The 23,585-nt window shown below is 44.2% G+C and overlaps 2 protein-coding genes across 8 annotated transcripts; both read right to left on the minus strand.

Moving 5' to 3' along the window:
* Positions 1 to 1,980: 1,980 nt before the first annotated feature.
* On the minus strand, positions 1,981 to 15,968 carry LOC126539468 (uncharacterized). Of its 3 annotated transcripts, none has more exons than XM_055075405.2 (7): positions 15,020 to 15,968; positions 14,469 to 14,592; positions 11,462 to 11,647; positions 7,546 to 7,625; positions 6,118 to 6,280; positions 3,781 to 3,892; positions 1,981 to 2,314 (listed from the first exon to the last, which is right to left on the minus strand). In XM_055075405.2, exons 2-7 carry the CDS (start codon positions 14,538 to 14,540, stop codon positions 2,109 to 2,111), a joined length of 819 nt encoding a protein of 272 aa, XP_054931380.1. In that variant the 5' UTR covers positions 14,541 to 14,592; positions 15,020 to 15,968; the 3' UTR covers positions 1,981 to 2,108. The 3 variants fall into 3 exon arrangements, with proteins under 3 accessions (XP_054931380.1, XP_054931381.1, XP_050042274.2); XM_055075406.2 differs by having other exon boundaries at positions 11,462 to 11,733; positions 15,020 to 15,964; XM_050186317.3 differs by having other exon boundaries at positions 11,462 to 11,755; positions 15,020 to 15,964.
* Positions 14,546 to 21,671, minus strand: Gip (hydroxypyruvate isomerase-like protein Gip). 5 transcript variants are annotated; one of them, XR_008614260.2, is made up of 10 exons: positions 21,496 to 21,671; positions 21,189 to 21,409; positions 20,229 to 20,340; positions 19,658 to 19,757; positions 19,525 to 19,600; positions 19,401 to 19,450; positions 19,259 to 19,328; positions 19,047 to 19,181; positions 18,843 to 18,946; positions 14,546 to 14,662 (listed from the first exon to the last, which is right to left on the minus strand). XR_008614260.2 is itself a non-coding variant. In XM_050186315.3 (9 exons), the coding sequence occupies exons 1-9, from the start codon at positions 21,579 to 21,581 to the stop codon at positions 18,894 to 18,896; spliced, it is 903 nt and encodes a 300-aa protein (XP_050042272.1). In that variant the 5' UTR covers positions 21,582 to 21,671; the 3' UTR covers positions 18,804 to 18,893. The 5 variants fall into 5 exon arrangements, 3 of the variants coding, with proteins under 3 accessions (XP_050042272.1, XP_072141558.1, XP_072141559.1); XR_008614261.2 differs by lacking the exon at positions 14,546 to 14,662 and adding an exon at positions 16,668 to 17,036; XM_050186315.3 differs by lacking the exon at positions 14,546 to 14,662 and having other exon boundaries at positions 18,804 to 18,946.
* Positions 21,672 to 23,585: the final 1,914 nt, after the last annotated feature.

The raw sequence follows: 23,585 nt of genomic DNA on the forward strand, positions 1-23,585 counted from the left end.
TAATTGACCCGGAACTGATGGTGCATCTACTGCCCTGTGTAGCCACTAATTAAATATGAACGGAACTACATTTTAAAAAAAAGTAGGAATGAAAAATGCAAGGCGCCGGAATCGAGCCCGTGACCTCGCCCTCATCTTATCTGAGAGCATGATCAACGTTCGTCGAAACCACTTGTCCACGACCTGATCGGGTACTTCCGCTCAGAAACAGGCTCACATGGTTAATCTTGCGTTTGATTTAGCGAGCACGCTACCAAGACATTTTTTGCGCACGCTATCGTTCTGCGAGTAGCTGTTGCAGCGAGCGGAAAGCGGACCCATTCAAATTGCGTGAAGACCTTGCAACATTACAATCGGCGCTGTAGCTCGCTCAAAAGTAATTATTTTCTTTGCTTAGAATGCTTCTAAATACTCACGCCCCCTTTTCCTAAACCCTCGTTACTTCACACTTCTCAAGCTAATTTGGAACAAATTTTTATTCGTGAAGAACTGTGCGGCTCATTCCGGATGCGGGGATAAACAAAGGAGTATTACCTCTGACGCTCCTCCTTTACTAAAACCAAAAAAGGAGAGGGAGAAGGGAGAGTATGACGTCAGGCAGCTAATTTCCGCAAGTCAATCTTCGATGCACCAGCGACACCAGCTCTAGATTCCTTTATACCGAGCTTTGTAGCAAACTTCATGGTTCATGGTAACTCTTATAGAGACGCCTGTCACGTTGTCCACTCTCTCTGAAATGCGTACCTATCTTGTGGCACTTTCTTCTTTTTCCAAATCCATTCCTTTACATTGTTCACGACCAGCCTTCGAAATTGTTTGGTGACACTCTATCACAAAGTGGCATACTGAGACTGTTCTGGTAAGGACACTACTGCCCGACTTGCATACATGCACCGACCAATTATGTTCGCTCATTTAAGTGACGTCATGGCAGAGGTGCCGTTTCGCTGTTCATTATCCAACAGTTAAAATTCTCTGGAACATATGAGCTGACCTCCTTGAGCTTCTTATACATGACATCCTGAGTATCAAGGCTCAACCATAAGATGTCACGAATGTTCGCCATATAGAGACGCCGTAGGTGTTTTTTTTTTTTTTTACCTTTTTCCACGATTCGGCCTTTTCTGAAAGATTGTGGAACCTCGTCAAATTTGACTTACCATTGTATGGAGGTTGCAATCTGCATTGCGCCTGCTCGAGTGTCCGTCGCTGTTTTTGGATGATCTTGTACTTACCTTTTTCTTGTCTTGCCTTGAAATGACCGCTTTTGTTCGAATGATGATTTTTTGTTAGTAAGGACATGGGTTCGTAAGTCTCAGGGACGATATTGACGTACACTTGGAGCCGCACTTGTCTAGAGTGGTCAATCGGTCTATTTGACTGTCGTCTACAAAAAAAAAACGCACAGGCCAACGCCGCAACGAAGCCACGCATGATCAGTTCGCATGCTAGGCGGCCGCTCGACCACTGTATACAATTGCGATTCAGTGCTATAATGACTCCCTATAGCGACTTCCTATTTTCCCTTGCAATTTCGTGCAAGCGCTGGAGAGTTGCGAAGTGAACATTTTCTCGCTATTGTTATTTTATGGAATTCCTTAAACATTAGTCTAAAAGTGAGTGCAGGTTCCTATGCAAGGAAAGGTGCAACAGTTAATACTGTTGGAAATGCTTCCCTGGAGATTACGTAGCAGCTCCAGGTTGCTTCATGGATTTTGAGAGTGCCTGCTAAGGGTATTTGTTTATCGAAAAACAATTGGATTACATTTCTCCAAGTGCAGCCAGAGACTTGTACTGACAACGTTCGTAGACGTCTGGACAAGAAAAAAAAAAGGACCCAAAGACAGAAAAATGGTGAACTTTGTCAAGTTTTCAAGGCTGGATTAAAAAAAGGAAGCTTGGCCTTCAGGTTCTCTGCTCTAATAATGCTCCTTCAACCCCTAAATAAATGAATTATTTAGGGAAAACACTCTACCAGTACAATTTTCCTCTGTGTTTCTCTTTATTTTTACTTTTAGATGAAATCACATTGATTGAAGGACCCTCTGTACCAGTACAATTTGTGTGGGTGTTTTCTGTTTATTTGTTTCTTTAAAATCAAGATTCTGTCACCACATGTCAATGAGGCGACTGACGCCTTGTATGCTGCCTGCCTTCTGTCTCCTCCCTGAGCGCTTTCCACAGATTTCCCCACGTTCCTCGGCCGTGGTGACTTGGTACAGGACCTCAGCTGTAGCCTTCGGTGTAGATCTGGGCCTCTGTGAGCACTGCTGCTTTGTGGTGTCCGTGAAGTGGTCACCAGCGTCTAGATGAGCTGCAAGCATACAGATGCGAAGAAACGAAATCCACTTAAGTTGGGGCTTCTCTAGATTGTCTCACCAATAAAGTGAGGTATTTTGTTGCATTCATTCATTCATTCGGTATACTACTAAAGGCAGTTCTCCCATTTGCACAATACACGGGGAAAAGAGAGAGGGGGGCGTGAGTCACGATCAACTATCACGCATTCCGGTGGGCAGGCATAACTTATGTTTTACGACAATTAACTATGATATTAAAGAGGAGTAGCGGTAGATGTAGTACAAGCGTGCATGCAGAAGTGGCACTGAGGTGTGACCCGATGCCACGAAGATCTCGAGCGCGTCCACGCCATGTGGCAACGTCATTATTTTTTAGACATACTTGGCGTTTTCTGCTTCTATCCGCATGCCAACCCTTACCATTTTCTCTTACAGTAAGCTGCTGTTAAGACGATCCCGGTTAAGGTGAATTTGGGGGTATGCAGAACACTGTACATTTGGTTGGTTTCAGACAGGTTCAACGCAAAAGCAATCCGCTTAAAACGAAACGCTAATTCAGTTAAATCGAACTTCCACAGTCGTTCCTGACACCTGCTACTCAGTCTAGCGAGATGTCCTGATCGGCAAACTTTGAGAAAGTGATGCTAGCTACCTAAGAACCAAATGGTGATTCTGTAGACACAAACAGCTACACACATGTCGACGAGGATGTGAAAACCCACAAGGCTGATGCCGAAAAGGGTGATTAAGGAAGTCCGCGATGTGCTCCTAAAGTCTATATAGTTATAGTGAGGACATCATCCAGCGGTGCTCACACATTATCTAGCTGATAATGGCCTGGATCCTTTGGTCTATTTTTATTTTTTCAGCAGCATGAGGAGAATGAAGAAACTTTTCGTAAACTAAGTGAAATTCCAGCTTTCGTAACAGCGCACAGGTTTGCGAAATGCCGGCAGGCAACAGTTACTCGAGAGCTTAAGAGTTCTTAAAGCAACGTCTTGCATCACAAAAATCTAACCCGCAACTATTTACATCTGCCTTTTGATTTTGGTCCAGTTTCATTTGTTGGTTTGTGTGGTTTGCCAGGAATAACGCATTCTGTCATTCAGATCCCTTTTCTTAAGGCGAACTTTTCATGCTGCGAGCAGATATTCACAACTCTTTCGAGTTAGTTTTAACGGGAACCTACTGCATATAGTATTTATTATACCCAGGTGCGGCTCTGGATTCATGAATCTGAGGGCGGCGAAAATGGCCTAATTAAACAGACCTGCAGTTAACTGTTTTCCCAGGGAGGATCTTGGCATTCAAGAGCCCATTGCATACAGGGGCCACTATGTGCCGCTGGAAGCAGACACCAATGATGTCTTCAGCGGCATTTCAAGCCAGGAAGAAGCTGATTCTGCTATAGGTAATTTTTCTTGTTGTGTACGCAACACAGTTTAGTAAATATGTACGAGGCAAAGGGTCTTATACTTACGTGGCTGGAGGAACACTGAAGCCTCGAACGTGTTGACAACACCCCTTCTTTTGTTGCTTGAAGGAGGCAGCATGATTGAGCTCGACTGGCGGAATGCTGGGCCTCCTCGGACCTGTGTTGTACGCATGAGGCAGTGTCAAATGAAACCACAAACACGCACACACAAAGCCAGCAATAAGTAGCATTGAGCTCAATGCACATTGGTGAGCACTTGGGCAAATCTTGTGAACATGTCTGCACTGCATGTGCTATTGTCAGTAAGAAACATAAATTGTTGCGTGAAGTTGTACACATTTCTAGGCTAAGTTCCGACTATGTGAGAATGAATATTAGGTCTCTGAAAGTGACAGAAGCATGCACATCAAGGGCTGCTGCTGAAGTGTGTAAATCGCTGTACTCTCGGAATAAATATGCTCACGGAAGTGCCACCTGCCACCTTGGCCGTGAGAGGTGCTAGCTAACACTCCCGGTGCCGAACCTTGTACATGCGCACAAATACCCAAGAAGGTCGACAAGAGGATAGCAGCTGCGGTTTCTCAATCTATAAAGTACCGCATGCGTAACGCAAAACACGTGGGATCAACTCCCACCTGCAGCGAGTTACCTTTTCGTCCACTTTCACTTCCCTTTATCTTATTACTTGTGCATTTCAAACAGACAAATTAATTACCTTCCCCTGTGCTTTATCTGGCTGCACTGTCTGTTACATCGTACGGTTGTGACTAACAAAACACTGAGCTCTCGGATGCTCTAATCATTCTCGTTCTAGCAGACATTAATGCTCTGTCTCGTATATACTTTCTTCTTTACTGGCCTACCTATGCAAAAACTGTCATCTTCTAAATGGGTTCTATCAGCGCGCATTACAAAATTACCTCTTGGAAACTGGTGGCCCCCTTTACGGTTTGTGTATGCCTTCACTAATAGCTCAGGTTTGAAAAAAAAAATTATAAATTCAGGAGTTTTACAGTCAGGTGGATTAATGAGCTGATTATTAGGTTCGCTGTAGCAGGGGAACTCCAGAATCATTTGGGCCACCTGGGATTGTTTAATGAGCACCGAAACCTAAGTACACAAGCATTCTTGCACATTGCTTCATTCATGTGCGGCAGCCACTTCCGGGATCCAACCCGCGACCTCTGAAGAGCAATGCCATAGCCACTAAGCTACCACAGCGGGTAGTTAAGCTTTTGATAGAAGACAATTCAACCCAGTTGGATTGGATTGGACAAACTTTACTAGAGGTCCTGCAGGACGCACGTCAACGCGCAGTCGGCGTCTTTCACGCAGGGACCGACAGGGAGTACCTGGCAGCCGCTGCGAGAGCGTGCTGGATAACCCATTGCTGGTCTTGTAGGAGCAGGCTTCATAGGGTCTTCTCCCACTTGTCAGAGGTAGATTTGGGTGGAGCGTTTCTACACTCCCAGAGCACGTGTGCGAGTGTAACCCAGTGTAACTAACTTTTCTTTGCAAACATTTTGCTTACCAATGCTAAATATCAACTAGAATCCACTAAATGTATGTGAGCATTTGCTAACCAGAAAAATATTAACGAGAAATGGCATATAATATAGTGAACACATTTTTTAAAAAGTAACTATACCTATAGTATCAATTACAGTGACAATCGAACTACGAATGCTAGAAAGACTCCTCCAAGACTTCCGAATTTCAATGGTGTGGCATTTACACCTTCCACAAAGCGGTTAATAAATGCTTTCATAAAGAAAAAAAATTAATGTTTTACGAAGTGAACTGGGTCGGATTAGATGTATGAACCAAGAATTCATTGTAACTTTTATAACTCTACGCGCTTAAAGACAGGCACTTTGAACAATAAGTTTCTCTGACTGGGACGACGAAATGCCTCATGACGCAGCTTGGCAAGCATGGTCATACATCTCTAACTGTGCTTGGAGGCTGCTTGTTGAACAGGCTGAATAACATATTGACCACAAATAAAGACGGGAACAGGGGAAGAGAACACAATAACAACACGGGCGGTGTTGTTTATGTGTTTTCTTCCGCTGTCCCCTTCTTTATTTGCAGTCAATATTATGTACAGTAAACACCAACTAGGCCAAACTGAAGTTCTTCTGAGGCTGAATAGTCTACTGATAAACATTTTAAATCAGTTTGAAAAGTCCACTATTTGCTTGTTTGTGGTTCCAAGAGAGATAAGCCTGAGAATCACTGCTGGTGGTAAACTTTAGGGAAGAGAGGCTGATTTTTTTTTTAAATGTGCCTACTTTTCTAGTCCATACGTAAGCCACTTAGAAAGGGGAAAATTTCTTCAATGTTGCCAAGCTTGCAACTTCCTGAGGATATATCGCCTACCTTGTGGAAGCTTGAGCTTCCAGTTTGGCAGATGTCGTCAAGGGATGCCGTCTTTGCATCACAATGCGAACGGATGCCGGCATTGTGAAGCTTGCGGGGGCACGTCTGCGACGTTGGCCATGCACAGCTTGAGCACCCAAACGTCAAGCAGGTCACGTGGAAGCTGGTTGGATGCATCGCTTGTCACATATATGAGACGAATGACGTATAACACGGAGAAAAGGGGGTGTCCTAGCTTCGCCTGTTGCGAAAGGAGACAAGAGAAATGATAAGGAAAATTCAGTAATGTTAACCAGGCTGAGCTCGGTTGGCCAGCTTTCATTAAGGAAGCGAGAAAAGGGACCAGAAGTTGAGTGCGTGTCTTGTCTATAGAAGGTGCACTTACGCATGTGCACTCACTAACTGTCATGATTATTCTCACAGTAATCGACAGTACACCACCAATATACAGTGCTTTGTGACAAAAATGGCAACCCTGGATGTCTCCCATGACTATTATCGGAACGTATGGATCTGCCGGCCTTCTTTCATGACGTCACAGTTCGCAATCGAGCAGTCCTGTTATCTGAAGGTCTTTGTCTGGCACCGAGGCTCTATCGAGGGGGAACGTGAGGACGTGGCTAAATCACCGAGGCCGACCTTGGAAATGCTACCCGTAAAAAAAAAAATACTCTGTCAGCTAAAATCTAGTCTGTGTATGAGTCTAAATTTAAACAAGAAATGCTGTGCTGCTGTAAAGGTCACAACATGTCAATACCGCAGTAAAGGTAGCGTTGGCAATGCAAATGCCAGCTACTCTCGTTGGCAGAGCACCATCTGTGTGAAACAGGCACTGTGAATTCCTCCTGGCATTTTGCCTGTTTATTTCATGAGGTCAGTCGCTGTTAGCCAGCTAGCTCAGCTATACATCCTTCTTGCACCTACTATAACCAGGCATGGGCCATGCTAGAGTCATTTGATAAGTGGCCTTGTTGGACGTCATTTAGTTTCCCTCATTAATCGCACTTCAGGGACACCGAAAAGTTCACTGTTTACTGTGCCTGGAGACTTGCTAAGCTATGTCTTTGGTGCATAGCCACAGTGGGCAGCTGGCCCTGCATAAGATAGTTAAAATGAATGGAAAAGAGACTGTGAACTAGTGATTCGAGATTTATTGGTTACAGATAATAATATCCTGAGGAAAAAAGATGGAAATAGAAAGAAATCAACCCAGAATGCTTTAAGAAAGCTCTAAAATAATAAATATCTCCCCCCCTCAACTGTTTCTATAAGCATTCCTTTTTATTTATCTTTTTTTTTTTTTGTAGTAGCTCTTAAGGGTATGACATCTAGATATGGTGGCATCTGCTGCAGGTGCCATCACCACGTTTTACTGCCAGGAGAAATACACAAAACAGAAAATAAAGAACAAGCGATGTTTCCACTTACGCTTCCATCTCGTTTCTGCAATGGGCGAGCCGACACGTCGCAGATGTCATCGGGCCAGCTACTGACAATTTCAGCAGCACCTAATGGGGCAGCAGGGAGAAATATTAAGCTAAGCTGGCTGCGCAACTAAGTCGTGCTCTTCTAAAAACAAAACCTCCATTTTCACTCTCACAGGAGACTCCGCAAGGCAAACAAAATGCGAGACAAAAGACGTTCCGATGACGCCGCGTTGAAGTTCCCGTGTCAGCTCACTGCGACACCATCATTTTCGGCAGCTCGTGCCTAGCTGGTTGATTATCGGACTGCATTCTAAATGAACCAAACACTCCACCTCAGAACAAGTTTCAAAAGCTTTTCTTGTGCCAAAAATGGCCCAGGTACAAGCATATTCATTGAAATCTGCATTATCCGTATTGAAATCATTACATTACAGGCGGATGGATAGGAGGGCTAGTTGGTAATGCATTATAATAAAAACTTAGAGCGCTAAAAACACACAGGATGTAGAAAAAGAAACACACCATACATGCTCTTTTCTTACTAACAGCTGGTGTGTAATGCATGCATGGAAAAATACATATATTGAAAATGGATGCATCACGCATGTCAAGATGGGGTACAAAAAAACAGCATACATCAAAGGCACATGTGAACATTGATTAATAAAATTGAATTCTTTATTGTGTAGTAATAAGGATGGTTGGCTTACACACAGTGCGGAATTCTTAGTAATATGATAGGCTTCAGAGATTTCTCGTGTGGTTTGGTTAGGGTGACGGAGCAAAATGACTGTTTTCGAAGATGGTTTTATAAGGACATGATTTACAATGTAAGGCGAGATGAGACAACGGCGCGCCGTTTAATGAATTTCTGTGCTCTCTGAGGGGTACGCTGGCACATCTGCTTGTTTGACCAATGTACATATGACCACAGCTTAGGGAAATTTTGTACAATACTGTTGAGACACAATCGACAAAGCGATTAACATGTTTCTCCCTGAATTTTCTATCACCTAATGATGTAGCCTGTGCCCTTCTGTGCAAAATGAATTAAATGCAACTAAGCCTGTGTGGTGTGCGTGTGGTGTGTTTTTTCTATGTCCTATATTTTATTATAATAAATTACAGGTGTTGAGGCTTTCTGCACAAAAAAAGAAAAAGAAAGAAACAGCAAGCTTAACCTTCATTCTTCTCATGTAAAAATCCATCGTTTTCAAGCAAATGAATGACAACAGATGCTGATAAATAATAATCAACCTTGAAAGAATACCTTGAACTCTATAAGCAAAGTGTTAACGAAATATAACTATCTTAGGTAAAACACAGGAAGATGCTAGAACGCAGAGCGAGCACCCTTAATTCTCTGTTATCCTCAAGTTGTCCTCGTCCGTGTGTATTCGCGCAGTTCCGTGCCTTTGAGTTTCACCTGTGGCATACTCAGGGCTTTGCGTCGGCTATGTTTGTAGTCCGAGACTGCAGGTTCAGAATAAGCAACTTAGGTCGGCATAGGCTACACCGCCCATCTGGACCAGTCAATCCAAGAAACATTGTTTGAGAGCATGCTTCTGTATGTACGCATGAGCAGCTTAGCTCACAATCGCTAAAAAATAAATGTTTTAAATACCCTAATCCTTGCAAATCATCCCCATTGCCCTTTCATCAGAATGCAAGAGACGATCACATCCGAAGAGATAACCAAACATGTTAAGCAAGCATGAAAGCAGCACGTTACCGGTCTAAGAGCAAGAAGAATGAGCCTATCCGAAGGGCTCAATGATTTGTTAGTCACAACCACGCAAAGAAACAATGAAGCACAAGGAAGCACAGGGGAGAGTAAATATGCTCAGGTGAACTGAAGTAACAAGGTAAAGGGAATGAGCAAATGAACAAAAAGATACCATGCTGCAGGCAGAAGCCACGTTCACATCCCACGCACTACTCGTGCATTGCTTTTACCAATTGCCAATCAGCTCCCATCCACTTTCTTGGGTATTTGAGCATGTGTACGCAGAATAGCAAAGAGTAATATAGTAAACGTAAAGAGTGGACAGTCCTGTAGGCCCCTGTGGCCGACCTTGGCTCTCAGCGCACTTAGCTGAATTGGCAAAACACACCAGCCTTCAAGATGGCCACAATAGCATGGTACCCAAATAGCATGGTACAGTACAGAGGTTGAGAGAGCACACATTATTGCCGTACCGCAAATATTACACGTCTACAACTTTAGAAATAGCTGTATTTGTTTCGCAAAACTGGCGCACCATACTTTTTCACGAGCCTCTGCACCAAACAGCATGTGCTCATTCGCTAGATTGGTCCTATTCGATTAGACTTCCTTATTTTCTCATATCTACACAGCAGAATACCTAGCTGTAGTTTTAGCACTGCGTAAATTGAACCCCTCTCATTCATCAGTTGCTGTTATCACCGACTCACTCTCTCTGTGTTCATCCCTTACAACATGTAGTGTGACTAAAAAATCTGCCAAGCATTATATCTCTTGGCACCGCCTCACTTGTGGGCACAAAGGTTCGCCTTTGAATGGGTGTGCAGACTCATTAGGAAAGGCTTCCCTGGGTGGCCCTTTAGTATCTGCCTTCTCCCCAACCGCCTATATCACTGCTTCTAGGTTTAGGAGATTTACATAGATGAATGAGCTATATAAATATAGTGTGGCTCCATGTTCTGACTACCACCACCTACTATTCCCCTAGAGTCAAATTCTGCCCAGCATGCAAATTAGAGATTACATTAACAAGACTACGCTGTCACATCCTGACACCAAATTTCCATGCACACAGGGCTGGTTTGGTGGCATCTCCAATGTGTATACAGTTCGGGGAACCAGAAACAGTTGATCACTTTCTCCTTGCATGCCGACAATTCCCCTCAGTAAGAAAAAGGGCGCTCGAGGACCCTATAAACAGGCTTGGCCTCAGCACGAACGTCCCCATCTTGCTTTCATTTGGAGCTTCCACATTGGGGTACAGCCACCAGTATGCTTGCACTGCTATGAAAAACTTCATCCTTGATTCCAATTGGCTGCCTTCCTAAACCAGTCAGTACAACACTGAAATAGAACACAGAACACCAAGCAGAATACATATTCCCCTATTTTCTTTTTTTCTTTCTCCAAAACTTTTTTTAAATGAGTTTTCTCCAAACCCCCCCAATTCTTGGCCGATTCCCCATGGTCACCATCATCACTATCATCATATAGGTGCCAAACACTGAATGTTCTAGAAGCTTCTAGTGGAACATTGGCGTTAGCGCTGTCACTGTCATAATATTGATATATAACCCACGAATAGAACAATCACGTTTTCATGGCTGCCTTCATGATCGCAATGGGCTGTGGCTGCGAGCCTGACTTGCAACCCACGAGCGCGCATTGGAAGCACATTTTGAGTGACTTTAATCCATAAGCCTTCTTTGGCAAGTAGCCCAACGAACTGATAGGAATAGGGGAGAAAAATGATAGGGAGAAAGGATAGGATATATAGTAAGGGAAGGCAACTATTTACATATTTCTGGCGCCTATGCTCCACCTCACAAGCTGGTTGCATCACTGTAGAAGCAAGTGGCCAAAGCTGTGGAACTTATTATATGAAGCTCGTAATTTGGCTGAGATGTTCACCGCAGCGTATGCTATCCGTTGAATGTGTTTATTCACCAAGCCTGAGGGGTGGTTCAAGACCCCTTTAAATCAGGTGAGGCATTGAGTTTACTTCATTGCTTCAAGGTTTCAATGCATTTCAGTATGAATACATGTTTCAGAATCAAAAGTATTTCACTGATCTGAGAATTTTGTAAAACCAAATTTCCTTAAATCAAGATATGACCATGCATCAGCGTGCCTTATCAGTATCAATACGCACAACTCCTAGCCACGGTCGTGCAACAGTGCAATGCAATACCTGAAAACAAAAGACCAGTGCCGGCTCCTCCTTCCGAGAGACTGGTGGGAGCTGCAGGAAGCCACCACAGAGGACTAGTTGGATGCCATTAATGGGACGGTCACTACAGCACACCAGCCGGGCCACCGGCTCGAGCTTGTGGCAGAAGCATCCGTGCAGCGTGGACACCTCGTTCACCACCAGCACCTTGCAACGGCACAGCTGGTTCACCCACAGTGGTCGCATTGCACGTTAAATCATCACTTCCACTAGGGCCGTGCCAATGCCAATGCCTGTCAGGAGAAGAATACACCACTGTGGTGCGGGGAACAAGAAATCAAGGAAATGGATGTCTAAATTGTGCCGTAGGCTCCTGTATTTTCCAATGCCGACCCACTAGCTCCGTAATGCACAAGAGCCGGTGGTCCACTGCGATGGCTCCACATTCTCAGTCATTTTATGCCCATTGTTGCTAGAGCACAAACAATTTAAGCTAGGCACTGCTGCTACTCTGTGTACGCTACTCAGCTTCTGCAGGATGTGCGACGAAGGATTGTTGATGCGACTCTAACCATGCCCCATAAACTGTGACCAACAACTGGGAAAGTGGTGCCCTTTCAGTGACCTACCGATATGGGTGTCACTGGGCTGGCATTAAAGAAATACAAGAGGCTATGGTTGTGCAAAGTGTGGCAATACTGTCTAAGTGACAATAGAATGAATGCCTTTATGAGCATTCACTATGAAATGTAGTGCTACCAAGGTCATTACGTCAGCCTTTCAACTGCATTTATCCAAGTCTCTAGAGGTCTGTGATACGTGTAAACAGAGCCTGGAATATTAACCGATTGCCCTAAAGAAAAACTAACATTCCCTTGATTCAGCATTCCTCTACATTTATGCCGATGATCCTCATGCCCTCTCTTACTGGTCGTTGCCACAGAATAATTTACTCAACCTTCCCTAAGTATCTTAGCCGTCAAGCGCTGCACGTTCCAAACGGCCACTGCACCTGCAAATGCACCTGAAAAGCCAGAATCCTCAAGGAGAACGTGAAGAAAGGCAGATCTAACCTACTTTGCATATTGATAATAATATTTAGCCACAATTAGTACATGACCGGGGTAGTTGGAGAAGTATGGGAGAGGCCTTTGCCCTGCAGTGGGCGTAACCAGGCTGATGATGATGAATAATATTTATACTGCGTCAACACATGACAATAGATTAATAAGCAGCTTATGTAAGTATGATGAGGTCTGCAACATGAAGCGACTTAGTCCTGTCAAGACAGTTGTATCATTAACAAATTGGCTGCCCTTCCACCACTGTGGAAAGGGGTGCAAGCAGAGCTCGGGATCTATGCCTCTTCATTGTCATAACGCCTCGGCTTTGCACTCCCTCATGGTGAGGTAGGCATGTCAATGACGAGCTGCTTCTCGAGCGAGTTCCCAGCAGTGTTCATCAAACGCCACCTGTTCTTCGAGTGAACACACGATGCACTGCCCACTCCCGCTGCCGTTCCTTTAACGCAGCCTGCTCTTTGGCAGAACAAACCAAATGCGGCCTCCCCATTTGACTGCCGGGCCTGAACTGGCCTGGCACAAACTCAGGAACACCATTTTACTTCCACCCAACCGCACTTCTCACAGTCTATTCTGAGTTTACAACATCTGCATGGTACCTCTAATGCCTTCAACAAATTTTTCTTACCTACTGCTATTGAACTGTGTAATGCGCTACCCGCCAGTATAGTAAATGAAAGTGATTCAGACAAATTTAGGCACCTATTATGTTTTTTAAACCCTTAACCTGCCACTACTGCTCTGTTACTCTAACAATTTTTTTTTCTGCTGCGGTTGTGCGCCATTTCTACTGACAGTTTGTACCTTTTTTTTTTTTCTCGCCCATCGTCTTCTAGCATGTATACTAAGTTTTTTTTACTGTTGTAGAAATAACTTAATCATTGTATAATAATGACCATAGTGTTTAATGATGTATTTGCTCCCCCACTTCCCCTTTTGTAATACCCTGAAAGGAGTGCTTTAAGAGACAACAAATGATGATGATGTCAGCATGAGCCACAGTGCTACTCTGCATAGAAAGGAAAATGGGCAGAAAATGATGTCGAGGACACAAGGAGATGCCACACATTTGCAGCACAGTACCTCTTTTAAAAGCCACAGATGCCATGCAGTGCAGTGCAAAACATCTAGCACAGCCCTCATTATCCTTCCTGCCAAATATACATGGCAACGGCAAAGAAAAAGCGCATTTAGGTGTTCCTTGCTGCCAATGCCTTCTAGGGGTGAAGTTAGCATCTGCCACTTTCACTTACAGGCAGAGGAAGATTGCAAAACAAGCTCCATAGTTGAAGACCCTTGGCAGTGTTGAGTCGAGAATGACCATGTTTGTTTAGCAAGTAATATGTGCACAACACAATGTGAATATAATGCCAAGACAAACTTGGCGCAGCATAATTGCTTGGTTTCACTCAATGCTAAGTGCTAAAAAACTTGTGCAAGAGTCAATTTTTTTGCAGGTGCCTGTGGCAACTGTTTAGACAAACCCAGTGACGTAGTGAGTAGTTTCTTTATGAACTATACAAAGCATGTATAGTCCAACATTTATTTTTTAATATTGATAACATTGGCAAGATCACAATAAAATGTTCTAGCTTCAATATTGTCTAGGTTGTTGCCATCCAACTCAGTGGCCAAGTATTCTGTGAGGCCAAAGAAGCTTTAGATTACACTCATAACATAGCAGAGACATCTGCTCATTGCAATGATGATGTTTAAGTGCAATCCAAGAAAATAATAGCTATCCCAGAATACTTCACTATCGACTGTGCCTAAGCAAATTAGTACACATTGCTAACCAATTTTCACAGGCTAACACACACATAAAACGTGTGCTGCTCAAATGATCAAATAGCATTCTACAAGACATCTGTTACATCATTGCGCGTACATATTACATGCAATTTCATAAACACGGAATTACATTCAGAAGATGAAACAACAGTTACCGGCAAATGAATCCAGCGTAGTGCTATCAATCCGAGCAGCCACGATGCCACTCGTCGCCATGGGAAATGCATCTTGTTGGGGTAGTGATGACAAGATGCGCCTGCACCACTGGTGAAGAACACACTGCAGCCAGCCAAGACAGCACTAAGAAGAGTCTTTTGCTTCAAGGTTAACTGTACAGGTTCCTCTCAGGCTGCAAGCAATATCAGGAGCAGAACGTGGTTGTCACTCATAATGTTATACATCCATTTGCTGAAACAGTGGCCTGCATATCTCACTTGGGATTATTAATTTGACTGATTTAGTCATCAAAAGAAAAAAATCATAAAATTGTTATAGTGGCAGAAAGGAATTCTGAGAAAACACAATACAAAGCATGTGGTAAAGCTTACATTACGCACGGGAATTTTCTATTTGTGTTTTGTTTTAAACGTCTTCTTGGCTGCAACACTTTCTTTTTTTTTCATTTTGAATACATGCACTATCAAAAACAAAGGTCGCAAAATGTAAACGCGCCATTGAAATCGAAAACCACATCTTTATGCGCTACCTTCACATCGTCAGGCGCCACCGGTCTGCTCTTCTTTCCCATCGTTGTAGTTTGATCGTCCTTAGAGAGAGGCCTCTTCACATCCCGGGACAAGATTGCGTTGGCGTCGCGCAGCATTCAACGGATTTATCTCCTCAATCACTCTCTGCTTGCTCGACTGCAACCGTTCGCGAACAGTAGCGGTGGGTCCTTGCGTCGCTTTCTTCGAGTTCAGAAACTTGACGAACGGGCAAAGGTTGCTAGGTGCGCAGTTCAAGAAATAAAGGTGCACCTTTTCATCCTTTACCGCGACCGATATCTTCCCTTCCCGCAAGAACTCCTTGTGTACAACGGCATTCTGCATGGAATACACCACTGATCGCGGTCCCAAGCGCGCCCTGAGTAAAATTTCCCGAAACTCGTCTCTGTAGAGAGCTGCCTCGGCGTTCTGATGCGTTGCGAGCCGGTGCGCCGTTGTTATGTCGGTGCTCGACTGTCACGGTACCTGTTGTACCTGTTATCGCGATGGTCGGGATTTGAAGGCACGAATGTTCCACTGCCTGCGCACACCAGTGAAGAAAACGCACAAGACTGCCAGACCAGTGAGACGGGTGGTCGACGGGCAAGCATAGGGGCAAGAGCGAGCGGCGAAGGCTTGCCCGCCGGAGATTTAAAATCATGCGATCATGCCGAACTGGCTCCATCTGGGCTTGCGGCTTGCCTGAATCTCAGAAGCCACAACTAAAGATACTTGTTTGCAAAGTGTGTCGTCCCCTAATTAAATACACTGAGGCTAATGGTAGTTTTTTTAGCCAAGTTATGATTTTAAACTTTGATATAAATCTTATTCTGCTGCGGTGGCTTCCTGACAGTAACGGATGTTAATCTCAGAGGAGATGGTGGTTCTCAGAGTTTCCTACTGTATGAAACTATGGTTCCAGTGACTCTCAGTCTATAGGGTGGCGCCCTCTGAATTTAAAATTTTATGAGTAACTACTGAAGAGGAAAAAAACGAAATCAGGAAAGGAATAATTTATGATAACTCAAAGGGAAGCTCATTACGTTTCGAATCGAGATGAGGATGCTTTAGAACACGCACTTATAAAGCGATATACAAGAAAGAAGCATGCGTTTGCTGCGGTAAAGCAACGTTGGGTAGAGCTAGGGAAAAGATGGAGCATGTTTTATTAGGATGTGAAGGTACTAGCCACTGTAGTGAAGGTATCTATCTGCCCAGCGGTCAATTTGGGCATAGCTGGCCTCCTTGAAGCCTTCAGGTTCAGCGAGAGCAGAGGGAAAGTAAACGTGTCCGCAAGACTGGTGGAAGTAGGAAAACGACAAACAACGGATTCGTGAAAAAACAAAGTTCACAATAGGGGTTCAGAAAGTTAATTGTGCATGAATTCATTGTGGGATTTCTTTTTATTTTCGTTTTTTCTTTCTTCCTTTAACATAGGTAGGAGATCAGGTATATGATAAGAGGTTGGTGGCGCATCCCACTGCCCTGTTCCAAAGGGGACGCTCATAGCATCGATCCACCCATTCATCCATGCAGATCATAAAGGTTATGCTCGTTATGCTTATTCAGGTTAAAGCGCCGAATGCGATTTTGAAAGCCGAAAACGCGTCATACACGTCGGCATTTGCTGCCACTAAAAAGAAGGGAAAAAAGTCATGCCTGCCATGTTTAAATTTTGTTAGTTTTAATAAGCGTTTTGCATTGCTCCCTACAGATGACAAAGGATTCCGCGGAAAAATGTCTGCTAGCAAACGCAAAGCAGATCTACATCACCGTGCTAGTAACCGCGCAGAAGCCAGCTGCAGATGTTATCAGAATATGTACATTTTGTCTTGTGTTGCGCTGGCGCATTGACACCTAGCGAACTTGGCCGAAAAAAACATTCCAGTGTAACCATTGTCGATACGCCTACACTGACTGCCTCAGAGCAAATGATTAAACGTGACAAACGCGAAGCCACTTTCAGACAGGAGCGTACCCCGTGATATGCTCTCCAGCAGTGCAGCTGCTTTTTTCTTCCTGTAAAGGAAGTGGGCGCTGAGATGTCATGAGCAAAGCATATAATTCAAGAGAAATGAAAGTAATCCACGACACCACAAAGAGTTACTATTATAATGGAAAGGCGGTGACGATCAGCTTGGCAGTTGCAATTCCAGAGTCAATCGAAACACGAGGAACAATGGCTTTCATCTGACCTCCTTCAAAGGCGATCGCTAGAGATGACCATGCTATTTACAAGTAGACAATACCTTGCCAATGCACGATCACAAGCAGCGTGCCTTACCATACTTGCTGCGCTATGAAAGCCAGAAAGTCAGCTTAATGCATAAAAATTTCTTACATATAGCTACCTAACATTAGTGCAAGGGAGGGATGACTATGGCAAGTACACACAAAAGCCAATGGCATAGCCAGAATTTTTTTTTCGAAGGGGAGGGGGAGTGGGACTGCAAAGGCCGCATACTAACACAGCTAGTATGCAGCCTTTGGTGGGGGGGGGGGGGGGGGGGAGTGCACACGCCATGTGTGCCACCCCCTGGCAGCACCACTGCAGAGAGCAACAGCACATGGTCTCACAAATCCACCTACTCTGGGCCGGCAAGGTTCTGACTGGTGTTGTAGAAGGCGTGAAGCACTTTTTTAGTTGCTGGGTGCTTTTTTTGTCGCAACGATAGACTGGACTTTTTACAAGTACTGTTCCAGGGGGGCACAAGTAACCGGCAAACGGAAGCCTCAGGAGACCATCTGAGATTACAATAATGCTGCGTCTAAACGTACGCGGACATATGTACCTGCTTTGCTTTCATTTCACTAGCTCTGCGGCTCCCGCTTACCTATTCTTACACATGTTTTTGCAGAAGGACATGTATATTACTCAAAGGGGAGCACTTGAATGCTTTTGAAAAGCCAAGGAGAGCAGCATAAGAAAATCCTGGCACGAGCAAAGATACTGCTCCAGGAGAGCAGGGGCTGGAGCCCCTGCTCCTCCTGGAAAATCAGTGATGCTATTTTGAAGGTAGAGCGCCGGAAGGTGTGAGAAAGGTATAATCCGGCATGACCGACTGAGCATGAGTGCTGCAGGTGCAAGAAAGTCTGTCCGACATATGCCCAGCAATGAAAAAATTGCTGAGCGACTTCTACAACACCAGTAGGGACCTTGCCCTCTGGACCTGTCCTCTGGTTTACAACAGAACTGACACAAAGCCCTCCATATACTACTAGCAACTCAGACCTATGGAGCTAGCCTCCACCTGGCCCAGACATCCAAGAACCGTTCTTCAAGCGTGTGCTTCAATATGCCTGTCAGCACACCTTAGCTGACAATCTATAGGACCCCTAATCCTTACACCCCACCACCTTACTTGTTCAACCATATGGTGAATACTAAGGAAGAACAGTAACCAAAGGATTAACCAAGCAAGAAGAGAAAATACTGCCAGCTTGTGCAGCTAAGCGATGCTACTGGTAACACAAACCACCTCGCTCTCGTGACCAGTAGCATTGTTTAACTGTACAAACAGGCAGCACTGCTGCTGCAGAATTGTCACTTTATTTGTAGCCAGCAAGAAGAGAAACATCTAGTTCTTGTTACGCTGGCAAACAAAAAAAACTAAGCAAAGGATCACTTTAAAGCCTCATGCCTGTACCACTGCATATAAAAAACATGATAATGAACACTTCCCACTGTTTTGGCTCGGGTACCATTCTAATGTGTTTACCAAATTGCAATCATACAGGTGGCAGTTTAAAGCTTATTCTGAGGAAGTCTTTGACGTCTACATGAAGCATATTGCATCACCTTTGCTTTAATAGAGGTGTACGTACATTTAATTGCAGAATATATTGTTTCCTTAACTACAACATGTCTGCCATTCCTCAAAGGCAGTAGCCATATTCTTTTATCCATGAAACTCCATCACCGCCTTGTCCTGAAAAACATAAAAGAGGCAACTTAAGTCATAGACAACAGAACTTCTTGCCAGAGTTCTAAGAGACACCAGAGCATCGGTAAGAACACCAATTCCTCACCAGATGGCGTGTACTCAAGGCCTATCCAGTCAGTGTAGCCAAGCTCTTCAAATAGGCGTAGGACATATTTATAATTTATTTCACCAGGTGCATTAAGCTCATCCCTACGTGGAGCCTGAGAAACTTGTATGTGACCTGCACCAAAAACAGAACTTTGTTATGCCCACCGAGACTGAAGTTTAAAGAAGCCACATGCATTTCACTTCACATACCTACAAGCGGGTACACACTTGTGACTGTGTTGGTCAAATTGCCCGAGCTCATCTGAAGGTGAAATATGTCCTGAAAAGAAAGTCCATTCATTTAGCACACCACGTGCTGATACCACCAATGGCATATAAACAATGCATTTACCAAGAGTAGCCGCAAGTTCTTGTGGTTTATCTGTGCGACATAACGTGCAGCTGAAAAAAAAAAAACATGCAGTTTCTCTCAGGTGCAGTGTACGAAGCATGTATGCAATGTTCAGCACATATACCTTGTTCATAGTTACTGAGAAAATATCCTGGTTTAACCGCCTTGCACAGAGGTTCTATGACACCTACAATTCCTTCCTGAAAATACAGATTTACGAGTGAGAGCAGATTAACACCATCAAATGAATATGTTACCTTTTCAAGTAATTCAGCTGCTTTCATCAAGTTTGTGAGGTATGTTTCTTCTATAACACTGCTATGGTCTGTGCCTGTGATGCCTGCCATGATATGAATCCTTCAAAAAAAAAAAATAAAGATGCAAGTGGTCATGGACAGATCACCGATGTAAAGGCAGAGGCTCTGGAGCCACCACAGGATCAATTGCAGTCATCTCCCCTCCAGCCAGTAAATTAGTAAATACAGAGTGTTGGCAAAATTAGCCCCGGTTCTTGCACTCAAAACAAACTTCCAGAGCCCCTAAAGACAGCAGTGGAAACTAGTTAATAAGAATTAAGTATCCCTTGATGCTGCATAATATTTTACATGAGACCACAGAACACACGACAATGAAGAGCATAATAGACCACAGGGGCAGGTAAGCATAAATTTTTAGTGTGCCATTCAGTCTGACCAATCATGCTGTTTCATATCAGCTTGAAGCTGTGCTGTTGTTTACGAATATCCCAATTGATAATCCACACCACAAATGCCTGAGGTGATCGAGCCACTTGATATGCAGTAAGAGCCATGCACGTGAAAAGCATACTTCTTGCAGTTCAAGGCCTTGGCATATTTTATCGTAGTCTCCAAGCTGCTGAGGAATTCAGATTCACAACCTGGCCTTGCAGCGAAACCCATTTCACCTTTAGTCAGGTCACCTGGAAGTCACACGGTATTGGAGGGTTACAGCATGTTCTTGTACAACAAACTTATCAAATCGAACCTACACTAGACAAAATATAGGGCATAATCATAATTCCTATCGACAAGATGTAGAGCATGGTCGCAAGAAAACTGCAACAACACCACTAAAAGCTTCTGTGTAGGTTTGCATTTTGCGACAGAAATGCACAAACTTGTTGCAATTTGCATGACTATGACAAACCCCAGTGTTGTCTAAAAAAAGGGGGGGAGGGGGGGTTGTAACATACCTCGGAACAAGTTCTTGGAGAAGTTTCTCGCTAAAGAAAGTCCTAACAGACGATCGCAAGTGTTTCTTTTTTTTTATGTGTTACTGTTGGAACTTGATCACGCAAAGCTTGTGAGGTAGTAGCAGTAGGGGGTCGCATAAACATGGCCCTGTTGTCTGTATCTGTTGGCTGTCTGTGTCATGAGGACGAAGTGCAAGATGCTTATTCAGGGAATAATGTTGATGAGATAAGTATATGGCACAGAGAAGTACACACGTATATCTAAATTCATTTAAGGTTCCTATACTCCGTGTCACAATGCCATGTACCAATTCTATGGGGCGGCGAAGAAAGGACTCGTACCCAGTCTATTCGGGGGCATATACACAGTGTTGCACAACCGGCGGTGCAAGTTGTTGTCTACTCGACAAGACAGCAAAAGTGGAGATAAGAAGCAATTAGGAAGCCTAGCTTTGAAGTCATTCCCTTTGGGCATAGATGACAACTGCTTGCCTCGTAGGCGATTACCAGGCTCATAGATTTCAATTACTCAATAACTCGCGAACAAGCGAAAGTAGTTACGCTGCGCAGAGTACCTGGATATGAGTTAATGAGCACATGCTCCAGATCGCAGGTCTCTTTTTCATTACGGATGTTGTCGACGCCGACGTCGTAGGGAAATTGGCATTCGACGGCTTTGAACCCGAGCGACTGGGCCATACGGTAGCGCGTCAGCAGCGGAGCATGCGTGAACATGGTCGAGATGTTCGCAGCGAACTTCAGCGGCATCTTCGAGGGCAGACCGGTAGAGACACACCTGCGTTTCAATGAGTCCGAAAGTAAGATCACGTATGTCAATCGCCGACATCCCCGTGCAGCAAGCGGCGATACTCCTGTTCCTACCTAGTTGTATGCAGTCTTCCACTCGCTGTGCTGTTGAGAGCAGTCAGGAGAGATCGATTCCACCTGAAAAGGCAGCCTAAGCGCATAATACGCTCCGGTTAATCTGATAGCGACGAAAAGCGGCAGATAAACATATGTCGCGCCGCTCACACGTTTGAAACAGGATGATGATGATGGTAGTGAGAAACTAACAAGGTTATGTACTAAAACTTCTGGAGTGGAGGTGGCTCACCGAAAGCGAAGCTGGTGGCCGCCATCTTGCTCGGGGCAAAAAGTCCGCGCTGTCGGGATTAATCGAGTGTGCTGCCGCATTGCTGTTGTAATGGTAATTAATGATTGTAGCATGCTTTTCTAGAGCATTGCAGCACCTCAGTAGGCCATGGTGAAATCATGCGCTACTTTCAGCTGTACAAATCAGCTTAAGAAACGCCGGGAATAACATTTCACCTATAAGTACACATTTCTATTAGTTTGCTTACGGCCGCCTGTATGGTGTACGTTTTCTTCACTTGAGAACCATTAGGAAGGTGCACGAACATGACGTACTACAACAGGTGTCTCGATGTTAAATTTACGGCTTAAATACTCATTGGCGCGTCGCTTCGTGTGGTTGGGCTAGGATTTCACCGCTAGCTTGCAGCACGATCGAGTTGTGCTCAAATACGCGTGCCGTCTGGCTGTACGTACCGCAATGTGTCTGCTTGTAATAGCACTTCAGCATAAGGGCGCTTATGTACCGAGCATTAGGTACTAGTGGGTACTAGTAAGAAGCTGTGGATACGCTTTAAATTTCGAGTTCATTAATGCGCAAGCATGCTTTGGCGAGTAACCCAGCTCCCTAACGCGACACGTGTAATGCCTTTTATCTGCACAAGAAATGTGTAATTTTGGAAGATATCTATAATCGCTATAACAGTGTAAATGTATATGGCTGGCAGCCTAATCAGTTATTAGAAACGATTTAAACCAATAAGAAAACTGATCTAAGAGATTACCCATAGGGATACATAGGGCCCAACTTGAAATTTGGAGGGGGGTTAACTGAATTGTGGGGATGGGTCAGCTTGCAATTTAAAGCTGGCCCACCCCCAAAAATTTCAGTTGACCCACCCCTACTATAGGCTTCCCCATGTGTTTTCTATGGAACACTATATGTATCCGTAAAGTATTCTTTATGATACATTTATTATTAGTTTAAATTGTCCCTAATCACTTATAAAGCTACGAGCAATCTACATTTACACTATTGTAACAATTATATGTCTTAGCTTCGCAAATTACTCATTTTTCTGGAGATACAAGGCATTACACTTTTCGCGTGACGGAGCTGGGGTACACGCCAAAGAATGCTTAAGCACAAAAAGAAGTTAATCATTAAAATGCTTTCATGCACACAATAAATGTAGTATCATATATTACCGCAACTAAACTGCCTCATCGCAAGTAAAATATTTATGTAAAATAAACATACTTTTTGTGCTATTTTTGATCAGGGAACCGAAAACTCACTCAAATTCCGCACGTGTTCCGCGACCGCCTACATGCTGGGCACGCCCTCTTTTGCCCCCGCAAATATGGTCGCCGGTGACTTCACTCCATGCTTCACTCCCTCCCGTACGCGGCCGCAGCGGCTGCCACTCCAGAAGTTTCCGTTTATAACCTCCTTGCATAGAGTTTCAGATAACTAAGCCTCCTTGGTACTCCTTGGTGTATAGTGAACTAGAAGGCTTTCTAGTTCACTGTATCCTTGGTTTGGAACACCCTCTTCCAGCAGAGCAGCGGCAACTGCTCGGGCGACGTTTCCTGGCCTTCGGTAATCTGCGATTTCGCCGAGAAGCGCTATTATCTTCACGTGACCTATATCCGCGATAGTTAAAGCAGTAAGTTGGTTCAGAAGTGTTTGGTCGCGAGCTAGTTGGTGTGGTTCATATATATTAAGCAGCGCCAGAAAAAAAAAAAAAAAAAACGGACAAGGAAGGGCTCCCGTGCTGTCCCTTGTCCGTGTTCTTTTGGCGCTGTTTAAAATGAATGAAGTTGGCGCAAATTTCACCTATAACCCCAATTCTAATTTCGTATAAGCGTATAATGGC

This window comes from Dermacentor andersoni, chromosome 11, assembly GCF_023375885.2.
Source record: "Dermacentor andersoni chromosome 11, qqDerAnde1_hic_scaffold, whole genome shotgun sequence".
NCBI lineage: Eukaryota > Metazoa > Arthropoda > Arachnida > Ixodida > Ixodidae > Dermacentor > Dermacentor andersoni.